This window comes from Caenorhabditis remanei, chromosome V (assembly GCF_010183535.1).
Source record: "Caenorhabditis remanei strain PX506 chromosome V, whole genome shotgun sequence".
In the NCBI taxonomy this organism is placed as follows: Eukaryota; Metazoa; Nematoda; class Chromadorea; order Rhabditida; family Rhabditidae; genus Caenorhabditis; species Caenorhabditis remanei.
Genome location: NC_071332.1, coordinates 22,124,408 through 22,139,568, shown reverse-complemented (window position 1 = coordinate 22,139,568; position 15,161 = coordinate 22,124,408). Strand labels below are relative to the sequence as shown.

Genomic DNA, 15,161 nt, shown 5'->3' with positions numbered 1-15,161 from the left:
GACCGATTGGAAATTCTTCAGACTTCATTACAGCAGGATACATGCTGACAACGTCAACATGTTTCATAACCCATCGGCTATTATCGGCAATGAGTCTGAAGGCCTCCGTTCGACCACCGGAGAGAGCTTTTTCCATTTCCATGAGACCCTAAAACTGGTAATTTTGATGTGATTAGATGCAAAACTCCTTACAATTGGTTGGTATTCCTCAAAAAGTTTGGCCATGACTGGATTTTTCGATCGTTGCTTCTCCACTTTGCACTCCCAAACGACTTTCACCTCGTGTCTCTCTCGCAAGTACTGAAGTCGATCTTCATCCCGCTTCCGGATCGCTTCTCCAGTCAATCCTTCAATTATCGACTGGTTGGTGTACCGGCACTCATGTGCGTGCCAATAGCAGCCAAAAAATTCGATGACGAGTCCGCGTGGAAATTTTGGACAAGGCTCGACAAATCCATCCACGCTGAATTTGCCAATCTGTAATACATTGATAGTTTGAGAGGTTTTCGTTCAATAATTTTACCTTTTTCTCCCCGGTCGTGGCTGAAGAGGCGATATCCACCTTATTTGCGTTGCCGAACCATGCAAGGTACTTTTGGCTGACGATCGACGAGTTTCGGGAAGCTGAAGGACGGGCGTCGAGAACAATCGGTCGCTCCACAGCAAGGTGGTTCCTTTGGAAAACCTTCATAGCGGCTGAAGCTGCCGTGACGGATTCCTGAAAACGTGGTTTACTATATATCAAGTTTTGAAAAACTCACTTCGAACAAGCAGACGTCTGTGGCCGCCTCAAAGTCGTTCTCGAAGGTCACCAGAGCACTCGCCAAGATGAAGACGTCCGAGTAGCAGTACTTGAACAGCTCCTCTGCGAAATCAAACTGCTTGTTTTGTGCTCTCTCTTCCTTTAGGAAATCGGTGAGCTTCTGTCTGGCGGCGGTGGATTTGTGCTCCAAATTGTAAAACTTGTCTTCTGGGATGTCGCCGACGTAGTCGAAGTTCTCTCTTTTGATGAATTTCACCGGAAAGTCTCTGAATGTTTCAATTTGTAAATATTCAAAATCAAGGAAAACTTACCCCTTCTCCGTTGGAATTCTGAAAGCCTTTCCAACGGCTGCCAGGCTCATAGTCAAGTACTTCAAAGAATCGATCAGCTTGACTCCTTTGTACTTCAAGCTAACGATCTTTGTTCCTGCCATGATCACTGTTGGACTTGCTTTGTTCCTGGAGATGAGGCTTTTCAGGATAAACTGCGTGTCATATCTGAAAACACAAAACCTAAGTTTTCATAATTTTATACAAAAACTTACCCAGACGCGTTGTGTGCAATGCCAACAAAGCCTCTGTTTTCCTTTGCGAAGATCCACTCGGTGGCCTCATCGGCAACATTGGTGAATCTGGTCTCGTCCGAAACACAGTTTATCACCTTGCAACGACCATTTGGAGCGCAGTGCTCACAGACGGATCCTGCAGCATCCTGCAGGTTGGTTGGGATGAATGTGGAGCAACTTTTGCAATAACGAAGTGCAACGAACAGGACAGGGACTTGTTCTCCGGTATCTTCCTCCTCCATACTCTGAAAATTTGGAAATTGTATGAATTTCAGGTTTCAACCAACCTCAAAGTCGTAGACAAATCTTTTCCGGGTCAATTTCTTCTCATTCTTGGTTGATTTTGAGAGTATGCAATGATGAGTCTCCGCTCGTTTCGTCCTACATCTTCTACACCACTTCTTTCCACACTCGTGTTTTGCCGCCACTTTGCTCTTGTTTGTGAAGTAGATTTCACCACACTTCTTGCACAATTTGGTATGGTCGCATCGACTTTTTCCTGCTCTGGATCCTGTAAATTTTGAATAAATATATGGTTCATATCATGTTGATGATCAACTCACCCTTTTTCAGATGATTTTCCAGACAGGTGATTGATCTGAACACAGCGGTACATCTTATACAACACAGTGGGAGGTCGTCTTGAGTTTCGGGACAATCGAGAGCTCCGCATGGATGGTGTATGCGTGGACAATTGTAGTGTGCCGCAAAAGTCCCAAAGCGAACCAAACAGAGACAGCAAAAATATTTTGTTTTAAGGAGTGGTGGAAGTTTGCGGATTCCTACGAAGTGACCCATTCCGTTCACTTCTTTCAGGAACAGTGCTATCGTCTTGTTCTCTCCAATGTATGGTCCGGCGAAGTATGGCGTCGACTGATGTTCAACAATTACAACTATCTGTAACTTCCCGGCAAATACTGTGTCTTGGAGTTGTTGAATATCGGTATAACCGAAATCATAGGTCTTTGTCATGCCAGCCTCCTGTAGAAACTTTATGAATTTTTTTCGTATGGGAAATCGACTTACCCTTTTCATTTCTCGAACCGCTTGAAAAAGGGCATTACATTGATTCGGTTTGTCGGGTGAAATCTTGATTGACTGCTTGTACATGGCCATTCCTTTCTTCCGATCGGCTACAGTTTCTCCATAGTATGCCTGATTGTACATGGCTGCCTGGTACACTGCGTGTGGAAGACAGTCGAATCTTACTGAAAATTGGACGTTAAAACTTGTAAAACTGTGATTCTTACCATCATTTTTCATAATGTTGGTTCTTGGCTTCCTTCCTTCCATGACTTCACCATCGACATCGATCTCAAAATCGCTGTCTTCTTCCTCATCTTCCTCCGATTCTTCCGCAGCATCGTCCAGAAGGTCCAGCACGTCCATTCCTCCTGCGTCTTCTTGATCATCGGGGTTCGAGCGTCGTTTTCCAAACAGATTTGTCTCCAAGATGTCCTCTATGCTGAATCCCATCTTCCTTTTTCCACTTCCCGAGGGAGGGGTAATATACTTCAAAGTCATTTGCAGTACTGGGTTGTGAATTTCCAATGGGGATCGGCTCGATTGTGAAAGTAGCTCCAATGTCTGCACAATCCTTTGGTTGGAAACCGCATGAATTGGGGTGAAGGCCAATCCCACCGCGGATCCAGCTTCAAAGTCTGGTGAATCGAAGGTCACTCCGACTCTGGTCTCGTCTGTGGCGTTCTTAGGAGCATACTTCGTGACTAGCTCCATCACCATTTCTCCAAAGTGGTTTGGCCCAAAAGCGCCGGTTGTGACGGATTTTGGTAAGCGAACCTCCAACTTGACAAACTCGAAATTTTTTGCGTATGGCTCTGGTGGTGTCTCCTTCCATATACGTAACACTTTCATGCTTGCTCCGCCGAACTGATTCTGAAAAACATTTCTATTTGAAAATTTGGGCAGAGGTTCCCTATATTTTTCAAGTTTCCAAGTACAAAATCAAAATTTGGGCAGAGGTTCCCCTCATTTTTCAAGTTTCCAAGTACAAAATCAAAATTTGGGCAGAGGTTCCCCTCATTTTTCAAGTTTCCAAGTACAAAATCAAAATTTGGGCAGAGGTTCCCCTCATTTTTCAAGTTTCCAAGTACAAAATCAAAATTTGTGCAGAGGTTCCCCTCATTTTTCAAGTTTCCAAGTACAAAATCAAAATTTGGGCAGAGGTTCCCCTATAATTTTGGAAATTTGGGCATAGGTTTCCCTATAATTTTGGAATTTTGGTCAAGTTTGTTTGTTTTTCAGGTTTCAAGAAAATACTTACATCGGCAGCCTGTGTGTGAGTCATCACAACATCCTCCTCTTCCGGTTCCTCATTTCTTCTCATCTCTTCCTGCTCCACGGTCGTATCGACCATCTCTCTGACAAGTGCGGTGATCTCATCGTTAGCGTAGTTGCTCATTCTGAAAACACAATGGTTATTCAAAAGTCTGTCGCCAGTAATGAAGTAAGCACAGGATATGTATATCAGCCTAATGCGCAAGATCAAGTTGGAGTGGTGAGTATTACAAACACTTGGAAATTGAAAAATCTCAAAACTGTTCAGGTTTCTTCGAATGGTCTGGATCAGTACTTTTATACATCGGCCCCAACTCAAAAGCCTGAAAAGAAGCCTGAAGCCTTCGTTTTCAACTTTGCCAAGGGTTCCATGCCTACCGTCCACATTCACCCAAAACCTTAGTTTGTTTGCTCGCTACCCTCTTGTCGGTGGTTTTTTGTAAAATTCTCCTACCGACGATGATTCATGCTTCACCTGACCCTTGCTTAATTGAATTTTTCTAGTGCCCGCCCCTTTCTGTGGATGACTCATGTTTTTCAGACACCTATTTAAGCGTGATGTGCTCATCACTTTTCACTCATCCTCACTTTCCCGACTTTCATTTGCTTCTCCTGTAGTGCTTCTCATCTTGATAAAGTTTTCGCTCCAAATTTCGTGTGATTTTTAGAAATGTCTGGTGTTCCATCCGATTATGGTACTATTGCTAAACCAAAGATGAACAGTCAACGTGAGAAACGTCCGTATTTTGAAGATGATGTAGAGACTAACCATGCTCCGATGAAGAAGATTCCAAAAAAGAAGCTCGTGGTCCCTGAAATTGAAAAATCTGGTGCAAAGCGCGTGAGTTGGCCTTAATTTGTAGAAAACTAGGAATGATTCTGTTTATAGTGGCTATATGAGAAAGCTGCCGAGTCAATTATTCCTACTGAGGATCAATCCAATGTTATGCCGGAACGTCTTTTCAAAGGATTGGACCCCCTCATTGTCCACATGTGTGTCCCATGCAAAAAATTCAATTCGAGCCGTGAAACTGTCAAGATTGAAGATGGAATGATCCAGATTCGTGAGTTTACTTGTACCAAAATTTCAAATGTTCCAATTCCCAAATTTCAGCTCTCGCTCTATGCACCGTGTGCCGTTCCCATCTCATTGCCCAGAAAAACATGAAGTTCTTCCAGCACGATTGCCCATCACTCAAGAAGGAGTTCAATCTGTGAATCTGATAATTTTTGTTCCTGACCCATATCTTCTTCTTTTTCTGTGCTTACGTCATTTTTGAAACAAAGGTGTTGGTTCGTGTCTTCCAAAATTATGAGTAATGAAAAGTGGGCCTGTTTGTCTTGTGTTACACTGTTGAAAAAAGTCGTGGGACCTGGCACAGTTTGTTTGCCGAGACACACACACACTGACATGGACCTGAATTCTCGAGATTCTGAGTGTGAAATGGATTCTATTCCGGATGGACAGGGTGCACTTCTGGAATTAGAAGCTATGGAGATGTGGGAGGGTATTCCCAAACTGGGTACGTTTTCATGGAAATTCAGGAGTGGGGTTTCAATTACGAAATTTCAATGTGAAAATTTGACCGGTCAGTAATTTTCAGAGCCAATTCAATCTGCTGAAATTGTGGAAGTTGTGGATGAAGAGCCCTGGTGGGTCAACTTCGAAATTGGTTCGGTAGAGGGGCAAAAACGGGAAGATGAAAGTGTGCCGGAGATGACTCAGTGTAAGTTTTCTCTCCACTACTTTGCGGCAAATTTCCAAAATTTCTCTTTCAGTTTCCCGAAGTTACTCGCCATTGAGTGAAATTGGGCTAGAGGCAATGGAACAAGGGTTGGAGCAGCAGGATAACTCTATGGGGTCTATGGCTAGTGTGGATGATATGGATCCTGATTACATCCCGGATGGTCAGGCAGAATGGGTGGAAATGGAGCGAAAGGCTGGCCGTTTTTATGATTAAGCTGATGTTGTTGCCCTATGTCTGTTATAATATGACTATTGTTCCAAAAATAAATTTGGTATCCGTACATCCGTGTTTTGTGTATATCTCCTACAAAATTCAGATGACCTCTGTCAGTTTCCTAGTTCGCACTACATTCCCAGTTTTCGCCTAAGTTATGTTGTTTGCATAGTTGGTGTCTTCGAAGTAGCTCAAAATTTAGTCATCATGTATGGTAGTAGAAGCAGTCGACTCCGCCCCCTCTAGTGAATTTTTTCTTGGCACCTTTTTTGGAACTCATTCTCATACTGATTGCAAAAGCAAACGCAAAAGCAAACGCAAAAGCAAACGCAAAAATGAACTTCACTGTTGTTCGTCCTAAATCCCGCTATCATCCATATTCTTCTAAGAGTTACGTCTCGACGCTGGGAGATCGAGTTTACGGTAGCTCTAAGTTATCGCGGCCGCTTTGTGAGTCGCTGAGTTGGTCGAAAAGATGCGAGACACCTGCGAAATCGGAATGGAATTGGGACGAGATCAAGCTCACCAGTGCTCAAGAGCAAGTCTTCGACAAAATGGTGGACCACTTGAAATCAGTAAGTCTATACATACATTTCGTTCCGTTTTGATTAGAAAACCTTTTCGTTCATAAGGGTGCAGAATTTTTCCAAAAGTTTACGGGTACTTGGCTTTCTAAAGATTGTGGTGGGGCCTAGTTCTGATTTTTAGTCGTATAGAAATTTTTTGTAGACGGTTAGTAGGGATGAGTGAGAAATTTTTGAGAGCGGGGAATTTTTGAGAGTGGGAAATTTTTGTGTAGAAATTGGCTCTATGTCTGATTTTTAGTCGTATAGAGAAATTTTTGTAGCCGGGTAGTCATGCTGAGTGAGAAATTTTTGCGAGTGGGAAATTTTTGTTTAGAAATTGGCTCTATGTCTGATTTTTAGTCGTATAGAGAAATTTTTGTAGACGGGTAGTCATGCTGAGTGAGAAATTTTGGAGAGTGGGGAATTTTTGTGTAGAGGATGACTCTATGTCTGATTTTCAGTAGTCATATAGAAATTTTTTTTTGTAGATGTGTAGTAGCGCTGAGTGAGAAATTTTTGAGCGTGGGGAATTTTTGAGAGCTGGGGGATTTTTGAGAGTGGGGGAATTTTTGTGATTTTTAGTCGTATATAATTTTTTTTTGTGTAGACGTCTCTGAATATTTTTGAAATGGGTGAAAAACTTACGTCGTTTCAGGGTAGTCAGTTCTTCGACTTCCTTTCGGGACTTGCTGGCTGTGGGAAGAGTGTGGTCCTTAAGAAGTTTGCCAACCACGTGCGATGTCACTATGGGTACAAGGAGTCTTGTGCCATCACGGCGTATACCGGTATGGCAGCCCAGAATGTCCAAGGAGTGACGCTTCACTCGCTCCTTCGAATTTTCGTAAGTTTTCCAATTTGTCCATTTCGGTGTCTGTAAAGTAGATATTTTAGCCTGGCCAAAAACCGTTCACGCCGTTGAGTAGAGACACAACAAACCAGTTGTTCAACGCTTTGAGTCAGCTCCGGGTACTGATCATTGATGAGATCAGTCTGATCTCAGCGGTGTTTCTGGCACAGATCGATCACCGGCTCCAGGAAGTCTTCGGATCTGACAAGCCGTTCGGTGGAGTCTCGGTTGTGGTGTTTGGCGATTTCCTGCAACTCCCGCCGGTCACGTCGTCTCGTGTTCCAGAACACGTTTTCAGCTGTGAGTTACATCTGAAAATTATATATATATATACAAAACGTTGCCGATTTTCAGGCGTACCTGGTGAGTACCGTGCCGTTCGAGCAACTGTCACTCCAAAGTCACCATCAAGACTTTGGGACCTCTTCAGCATGTTGGAATTGGAGGAGAACATCCGGGCGAAGGATCGGGAGGAAGCGCAAGTTCTTGCGGCAATTCGACTTGGCGAGTGCACCGAATCGATCAGCGGTTTCCTTCACCACAAATGCCGAATGGATGGAGGCATGCCGGAAGACATCTACCGAGAAATTCGGCTTCTGGAAAATGAAGATCCCGATAAATTCTTTATGGTCCTCGCAAAGACGTGTGTCGCAGTCAAAGAGCTGAACAAATGGGTTTGTTTCAAAAAACAGATATCGACTTACAAATTCACATAGCAAGTTTCAGGTGTTCGACAATTCGACAAGGCGCATTGTTTTGGAGCCCGTCGTGGAGTCCTCGCTCACGACATCAGGGTTCAGTCTCCGAGGCGAAAGATGTCCTTTAAGATTGGTGGTTGGCAAGAAGGTCATGGTTACCCACAATTTGCCACTTGAGGGTTTGGCCAACGGTGTGATGGCTCGTTTGATTCGCTACTCTCGGGAATATGTGGTGCTGGAAAGGTAACATTATTCTTATACAACCTGATCTGAAATATTTATCTTTAGACTGGATAACCGAAAAACTGTGTACCTGAATCGTAAATTGTTCACGGATGGCCAACGATATTGGCACCAGTTTCCGGTGGTCATGGCAGAAGCAATAACTGTGCACAAGTCCCAAGGAATGACCTTTGATGGAGTTGTGGTGGTCACCGAGGGGATGAATCGCTGGAGCGGCGGTATTTTTTATACCGCTTTGAGTCGAGCGCGTTCCCTGGGGACTTCAAGGATCGTTGACGTGGGGACGGTGCAATGGAGCGCATGCCGACTGGCACTTGCCGAATTGGGGAGGATGAAGCGAAGATCATTATTATAACTCTCTTGTTGTTTTTTCAGTTCTGTAAATAAATAGGTTAGAATCAAGTCTGAGAGAGAAATTATCGGGCAAAAATTCTAAGAAAAAGAGTCAGTTCGTGTCGGGTTTGAGAGAAAGGGAGAGAGTGAGAGAGAGAGAGAGATGTAGAATTGTGGTCCAATCCTTCTTCATCCGATCTGTGTGCGTGCCCCCGAGAGAGTATGTGTTTGAAGAGGCAGTGACCTATCACGGTGTAGAGTGCGCAATTTGTATGCACTTCTTGAGAGACGCAAAGGTGTCGAACCCCCGACAATCCTTCTTCATATGATCTGTGTGTGCTAAAGAGAGTGTATGGTGCTAAAACCCATGGAATTCTTGAACAAGTGATATTCATATTATGTAAATTTGAAACGGATATATGGAATTTTTCATGAGTCTGAAAATCTGTAACCGTAAACATGCATTTGTGGACAAATATGCAAATTTTATTGATAAACAGGTAAATCGGCTAGAATTCATGAAAATCGATACGAAGAGCAGCTACCAGCGATGAGTCACTATGTAAACAATGGATGTGGGTACAGTGTACTCTGAGCTTGCTAAGAGATCAAAGTACAAAAGTTCGCCTTATATTCCCCCATACTTCTCTACCAAACCTAATATATTCTTACATAGATCATTATAAATACTGTTTATATTCCTTCCCTAATATTTGACTATCCCCGTTGCATTCTCGGTTGGTACCAGTTTTGCTACATTGCTTACATGTACTTATATTATGTGAAAATATTTAAAATTGTTACATATTTTCAGCTAAAGGAATGTTAACTAGACTCATCACATGTCTCTGCATCGGGATAATTATACATGCAGGTAAGCTTGTAAAAAATATAAATGTCTTGATTTCGGTCTTACCAAGTGTCTATAATACAAATTTTTCAGATAGTTCCATTTCTACATCTGCAGCAACATCAGCCAACGTCTCCCCTGCGCATGAGCCGCAGACCACTCCACCTCCTTTCGTCATTGACGACGAGCTGACCAAGATTGCTGCTTCCTGCATCACAAATCTAGAACACGAGCAACTGTCGGGCAATTCAATAAGACATATTTACGTGGTGGCTTTCAATAATCATTTGATCAAAGAAGCGACCAATTTAATTGCGTCGATGGAAATGCGCGCTGCTCTCGGATTTGCTCCTCCAGGACCCTGGACACACTATAAGGAGCCGAGTGCAGACGAGCTCGCATCTGCCTTGACCGTGGAGGAATACTTTGATTTGAGGGATCGATTCGAAGATAGAAGTCTCGATAGCTTCTACTTTTTTGAAAAAAATTTCCCTCCCGTTATCGCGTTCTTGGACAAGCGCTTTCCCGCTATTCGCACTATTTTTAAGCGTAAATTTCAAGAAATTCTTTCGGACAACCTAGGAGGGAAAATAGACAGAAAAACAGTTGATTATATCATTTACAATTATATTTACAAGATTCACCCCAAAGTAAGTAATGCCATTCAACAAATGCTTCGTCAAAAGAGTAAATATTGTTAAATTATTTGAAATCTGTATATCAGCACATTTTTTTAAATTTACAGATCTTTTCTATCAAATAAATGAGTTTACTGGATTAAAACTGTGATCACAAGCCCATGCATACAAATGTCATTTATCAGAAACAAACATTTCGTGATTAATGAGAAGAACTAAAATAGTGATGGTGTGCATTGTTGTGGAATTTAGCCCTTGACCGATCGACAGACCTCACCAATCGCTTTCTGAAATTGCACAAACTTGGTTTCGAAATCAATTGTTTTTGATCAAATGATATTCTCGAACATTTGAGTACTGATCGTATAATTATGTGAAGCACTGTACTTTCAGTTAATCGAGAGTTATATTTCACAAAAACTTCAATTGAACTAATTGACAGAAGTGTGAATTGAGGCCCGTATAGGCGCATATGTTCTTTCGATGCTATTCTTTACACACATTTAAAAGCAGTCGGTTGTCAATATGGGAAATCACCAATAGACCATCAGTTGTTTAGAGGAGATGGTCCATTCTTCCTGTCTTACCTATACTCGTCCATCTCGTTAGGTAATTCCTATTTGCTTGATTTATTCTAATTGAAACAGTTTCAGTCACGTTCGTTCAGTATACAGAGTGATTAGCACCCGCATAGAGGGAGACATTGGCAGCGGAGCAAAGGATATAGTGAAGAACTTCAGTAGACGAGAGTTTGATCTAGAAATTAGTATAATTGGGATGTTCTAACTCCCCCAACATTCTTATTGTTGAGTAAGACTCTCCTTTGGGTTCCCAGAGGAAATATGAAAAAGTTACTAACTGACATAATATAGCTGCAAGTTCATAAAATGTTTTTTTCAGTTGAAACCTTTTTATATCTTTAAAGACAGCCGAGATAGGATGCACCGAACTCTTGCTGCGGGTGTGTCGCTATTACAGGTTTTACGGTATTCGCTAGGTGCATATATGATTGATTTTTTCTAATTGAAACACTTTTAGCGACGTCGGTCACAGTCGAAGGATGAGCAGTATGCAGAGTGAGGAGCTGCCGCGTAGAGGGAGACAGTGACAGCGGAGCAAAGGATATAGTGAAAAACTTCAGTAGGCGGGAGTTTGGTCTAGAAATCAGTATAATTGGATTAATTTCTATGATCTAGCTTGTCGTCCTCAATTTTTCTTTTAAGTGAGACTCTTTTAATGCTTCAATCGGATTTCATGCACTACGAGCCCGACTTTTGCAACCTCTACTGAAACAAAGAACACCATTATCAGTATTATTTCCCAATTTCTCAGTCACGCCACTGATAACCGTCATTTCTTGTATTTTAGACTTATGTATATATCATTCTCATTATCTCAAAATATAAGTACGGCGCCAAAAAAGCTTTGTCTACTCTGCAGGCAATGGCTTATCAGGAATCATAAAACTTTCCGGAAAGAAAGAGTAGAAAATTGACGACTTGAGTGCGAAATTCAAAGAATTAGAAGCATTTTTTTGATTTTGAGTTCAAATAACCAAACAATAATAAAAATTGCGGGAAAATGCTAAAAAAATGCTCTTTTGATTATATTTTTTGTGTGAACTGCAAATCAGAATCATTATTTTTTCACTTATTTTGGCTAAATCGTACCTAGAGAATCAAAATTTCAAAAAAAAAGTTGTTTTCTCTGTAACGCGTCTAAAGCGCACCCGTCTTGTAACTTTCTTCAGATTTTTTACTTAAAATGCGTTGAATTAAAAAAAATTAAAGATTTTATAACCAAATGATATTATTATGAACAACTTGTGAATGAGAAAGATTCTTCAGAGTGGCGGAAAGAGTGGGAAATCTGCTCAAAGAGAAATTTGTTAGAGTACCCGGAGAAATCCCGAGGATTTTGGATTCTTGTTTCGTTTTTCAAAAAATTAAATTCTTAAAGTTCTTAAAACTATATGAGAAAATGGAATGGCATGAATTATGATGGGATGTGAGAGGAAGAGAAAAAAGTTGATAAAGAATGGAAAATGAATAAAATTCTGTGATTTGAGAGAGCCTAATGACGAATGGTATGACAGTGGCTGATGTGGAGGAACTCTTGCTGAGTCAGACGGATTTCCAGATCATCGAAGACATTGAAGAAGAGGATTCCGACACCGTCGAGGTTGCGTGACACTTGGGAGTGGGCGATTTCACTGAAAAATGTGTGAAATCAGTTTTGTTGCTTATTCCTTTCAATGTAAAAACGCGGCAAAGACACCCCTGAATCAGATTTCATTACACTGACATTCCTAGTAGTGGTTTTTCTAGTATTCCTCTTCTCCTTTGCAGATTGAATGAATACACAAACAACTGGCAAAGAATTTGATAAGAGATAGAGAAAACTGGTTATCAGTTGGTTTGTGTGTGTAGTTCCTTGTATTTGAACAAAGGGAACTAATAATAGAGAATTGAATTTTTTGGAGAAATTGTATGCTATTTTTAGAATAATTATTGTTATCAGATGCCTATTTTTAGGTACGGAAATGACCGTTGGCGCCAAAGTGGTAAAGTTTGGTAGGTAAAAATTCCTACCTTCCATTCTCCATTGTGCACACAACGAATTTCCAGATTCCATGTCCACATCCGGTCTGAAGTGGTGTGAACACTTGTGTGGTCTCTGTTGATGAGAAGTGAATGAGCCCGTGCTCTCCGGTTGGCACCTCTACACGTACATAGAATGCACGACTGGCTGATGAGGAGCAGTTGATTTCGATCTGGAAATGGGAGAAGGTTAAGAATTTGTCAAAGATTTGTACATCGGAAATATTTCTACGTCACCACAGGTATCTTCTTGCAAAAAAATGGGGTAACTTGTGTAATGTGTTCTTTGAAGTGCTCTAGGAGAGTCACCATAAGACAGAAAATGAGAATTGAAGATAGAAAAGTGAAATTTTTGCAAAAAGCTTTTTCTTGATCTATGAGCACCTGGACAAATTCATTGGTTTAAAGCCCGCTAAAATAAAAAAAAAACTTACATTAGTAGCATCGGCATGACAAATTTCTGGCTGAGCACTAGTCGAGAGATCCTGTGAGAGATTCGATGAGTTGCGACGAAGAGATCCTTTGAGACCGGCAATCGAGGATTTCTGCTTTCCGACGGCGTCACTCTCAATTTTTCCGTTGTATTCACTTTGGCAACTTGAGGCGGATGCGAAGCATCCGGTTCCGAAGGAAGGCTTTGAGACCATGAACATTGTGATATTTGTGTGAGGGAGTAGCTGGAATTATAGAGTATGAATTATGGGTACAAGTACATACAAAAAGTACAGGAAGGGAAAAAAAGAAACGAGGTGAAAATGGAAGGCAGGAAAGTGTGGAATGATTCGAACGAGGAGGTAACACTCCGTCCCGCGGCTCCGCCTCCTCTGAAGCACCGCCTCTTTTTTTCGTTTTTTCCTCTGACTGTCTATCTCTCCAGCCACCCTCTAGAGACATAGATCACATGCGGAGAATTAGAGAAGTGTATTCTATATATTTTTTGTCGTCGTCGTGCTCAGAAGTACGGACGTCTTCAGGACATCATCAGGGCAAAGTAGAGAGCAGCTCAAAACGTGGATCAAACAGCAGTTCCAGAAGCATTGAGGACTAGAACTCTTAATTGTTGTTGTGTGGTTCTGAGAATGGGGTTACTGGTCAACAAGAGAGAGTAAGGCTAATCAGAATGTATGAGGTTCGGAAGATTGAATGGTTCCCCATCAAAATCATGTGCAAGAGACAGACTGCGTTTTTTTTAGTTAAAGAACTTACAAGGGAAGATCATGGAGTCAGTTTGGAGGTATAAGACGTAACTTTTATTATTGAAAAGCTGAAAAAACGCTAATTCCAAATATACATTTAGTTTTTGCCCTCGAGGCCTGGTATTCGAGAAAAATGAGGACAAAGTTATGAAAGATGTCAAATTATTACCTTATTTTCGGTCGTTTAAAAGGTAATAATTTGTTATTTTTCTTAGGTCACGTCCTATAACTCACGTTTACTCGGAGGCCTTCCCTAGTTAGAACGCTTATTCTAGACAGGATCCAAACTCTGACATCAATCGAGGATCTTCCAAATTACACCAACCAAAGAAAAATGAAAACTGATGTCTGATTTTTTCCCACTCATTCTGAAATTTTTGTACCTTATGAAAATTGTATGAAAATTGCGGTATTGTCACTCCCTAGATGACTAACGTCTTGTTCACATGAACTTATTTTTTCTGATAACAAACACTTTGACAAGTATGTATGTACAAACTAGAAGTGAGTCAGGAAATAAATCTTCGAATTATGAGAAAAGAAATGACTCAATGTCAGAAAACTGTTCTACGAATCTGAGGAAATAGTCGTCAGAGGGGATCCACGGAGGCTTACATGTATTTTGTCAACATTCATAGACGGAGTTGAGCCGGTGATGCATATTTGTTTATCCGGATGTCCACGTCCCATCAAAAACATTCAAGGAATATGTCCTTGAAAGAAGTTCAACTAGTGGAATCCTTAATGACGAAAAGAGCAGAAAAACACGAGTGCATCCCTCATCGCTACAGAATTTCAGCTCTCCTCACAACAAAAATATAGGGTTTTGGTGAAAAAGGAATAGTGAGATGTGCAAGGAAATGAGAGGGTATGGTGTTGGAAGAAGAAGAATTGTATTGTGGTTTGTTTGTGACAAGGAACTAAGCCACGTGGTGGAGTTTTAGGAATTGGGTCGACTAGACTGCAATCACCAAGTAAGCACTAACAAAGGATTCTGAATCCGCGCACGTCATTTATACCACTAAACGAGTACAAAGTAATCTAATGGAGCACACAACAAAAAAACATACTGCTTATCTCTCCCCCATGATAACTCTTTAGCGCCAGAGACTAATTTCAGATTTTCGTAAATAAACAAAAGCGTTTCGGAAATTTCCAGATTCTTCCATATCTTTTAGATAATTCCTTGGAAACCGTCTAAAAATAGAGTGGAGTTTGGTTTTGAGATTATAAGGCAAAGCAACATTTTTTTTTTCCTTTTTCGCAGGGAGGCAAAAAAGGAACAGAGCAAAAACACAGAATTTGTGTTTTTCAGAATGACATAGTAGACAAGGAACTCCTTCTAGTTTTTTTCCTCTGATTCTCTGAGTTTCTTGCTCTGAAGTGAGGGTGTATTCTGAATTCATAGAACATTTGGGGGTCCCCGTGTTGTGGGTGAGGGAGTTCTTGGGAATCAGAATGTGTTCTTCTTAGTACGGGTTTTTATAGTTTCTAAGAAGAAAAGGGTTCACGGAGAATGAAAAAAGGAATGATTACAAGGAATGTGAGATGAAAACCACCAGAGGTTCCGGGTGTCTAATTCCCTTTCCCGTCACCTTTTCTC

General features: G+C 41.3%; 5 protein-coding genes across 5 annotated transcripts; 3 read left to right on the top strand and 2 right to left on the bottom strand.

The window, feature by feature from the left end:
* Positions 1-1,325: 1,325 nt before the first annotated feature.
* On the top strand, positions 1,326-4,029 carry GCK72_021969 (uncharacterized protein; the record flags this gene model as incomplete). Its single annotated transcript, XM_053734592.1, has 3 exons — positions 1,326-1,480; positions 3,594-3,846; positions 3,895-4,029. 3 exons carry the CDS (start codon positions 1,326-1,328, stop codon positions 4,027-4,029), a joined length of 543 nt encoding a protein of 180 aa, XP_053583505.1.
* A 267-nt stretch (positions 4,030-4,296) lies between these two features.
* Positions 4,297-4,844, top strand: GCK72_021968 (uncharacterized protein; the record flags this gene model as incomplete). The annotated part of the gene is made up of 3 exons (XM_053734591.1): positions 4,297-4,467; positions 4,516-4,690; positions 4,741-4,844. The coding sequence occupies 3 exons, from the start codon at positions 4,297-4,299 to the stop codon at positions 4,842-4,844; spliced, it is 450 nt and encodes a 149-aa protein (XP_053583504.1).
* Positions 4,845-5,037: 193 nt separating this feature from the next.
* GCK72_021967 (uncharacterized protein) lies at positions 5,038-5,587 on the top strand (the record flags this gene model as incomplete). Its single annotated transcript, XM_053734590.1, has 3 exons — positions 5,038-5,149; positions 5,231-5,353; positions 5,406-5,587. 3 exons carry the CDS (start codon positions 5,038-5,040, stop codon positions 5,585-5,587), a joined length of 417 nt encoding a protein of 138 aa, XP_053583503.1.
* Positions 5,588-7,407: 1,820 nt separating this feature from the next.
* Positions 7,408-8,070, bottom strand: GCK72_021966 (uncharacterized protein; the record flags this gene model as incomplete). Its single annotated transcript, XM_053734589.1, has 3 exons — positions 7,408-7,596; positions 7,862-7,967; positions 8,012-8,070. 3 exons carry the CDS (start codon positions 8,068-8,070, stop codon positions 7,408-7,410), a joined length of 354 nt encoding a protein of 117 aa, XP_053583502.1.
* Positions 8,071-11,835: 3,765 nt separating this feature from the next.
* GCK72_021965 (uncharacterized protein) lies at positions 11,836-13,015 on the bottom strand (the record flags this gene model as incomplete). Its single annotated transcript, XM_003105170.1, has 3 exons — positions 11,836-11,974; positions 12,354-12,535; positions 12,797-13,015. The coding sequence occupies 3 exons, from the start codon at positions 13,013-13,015 to the stop codon at positions 11,836-11,838; spliced, it is 540 nt and encodes a 179-aa protein (XP_003105218.1).
* Between the last annotated feature and the right edge of the window lie 2,146 nt (positions 13,016-15,161).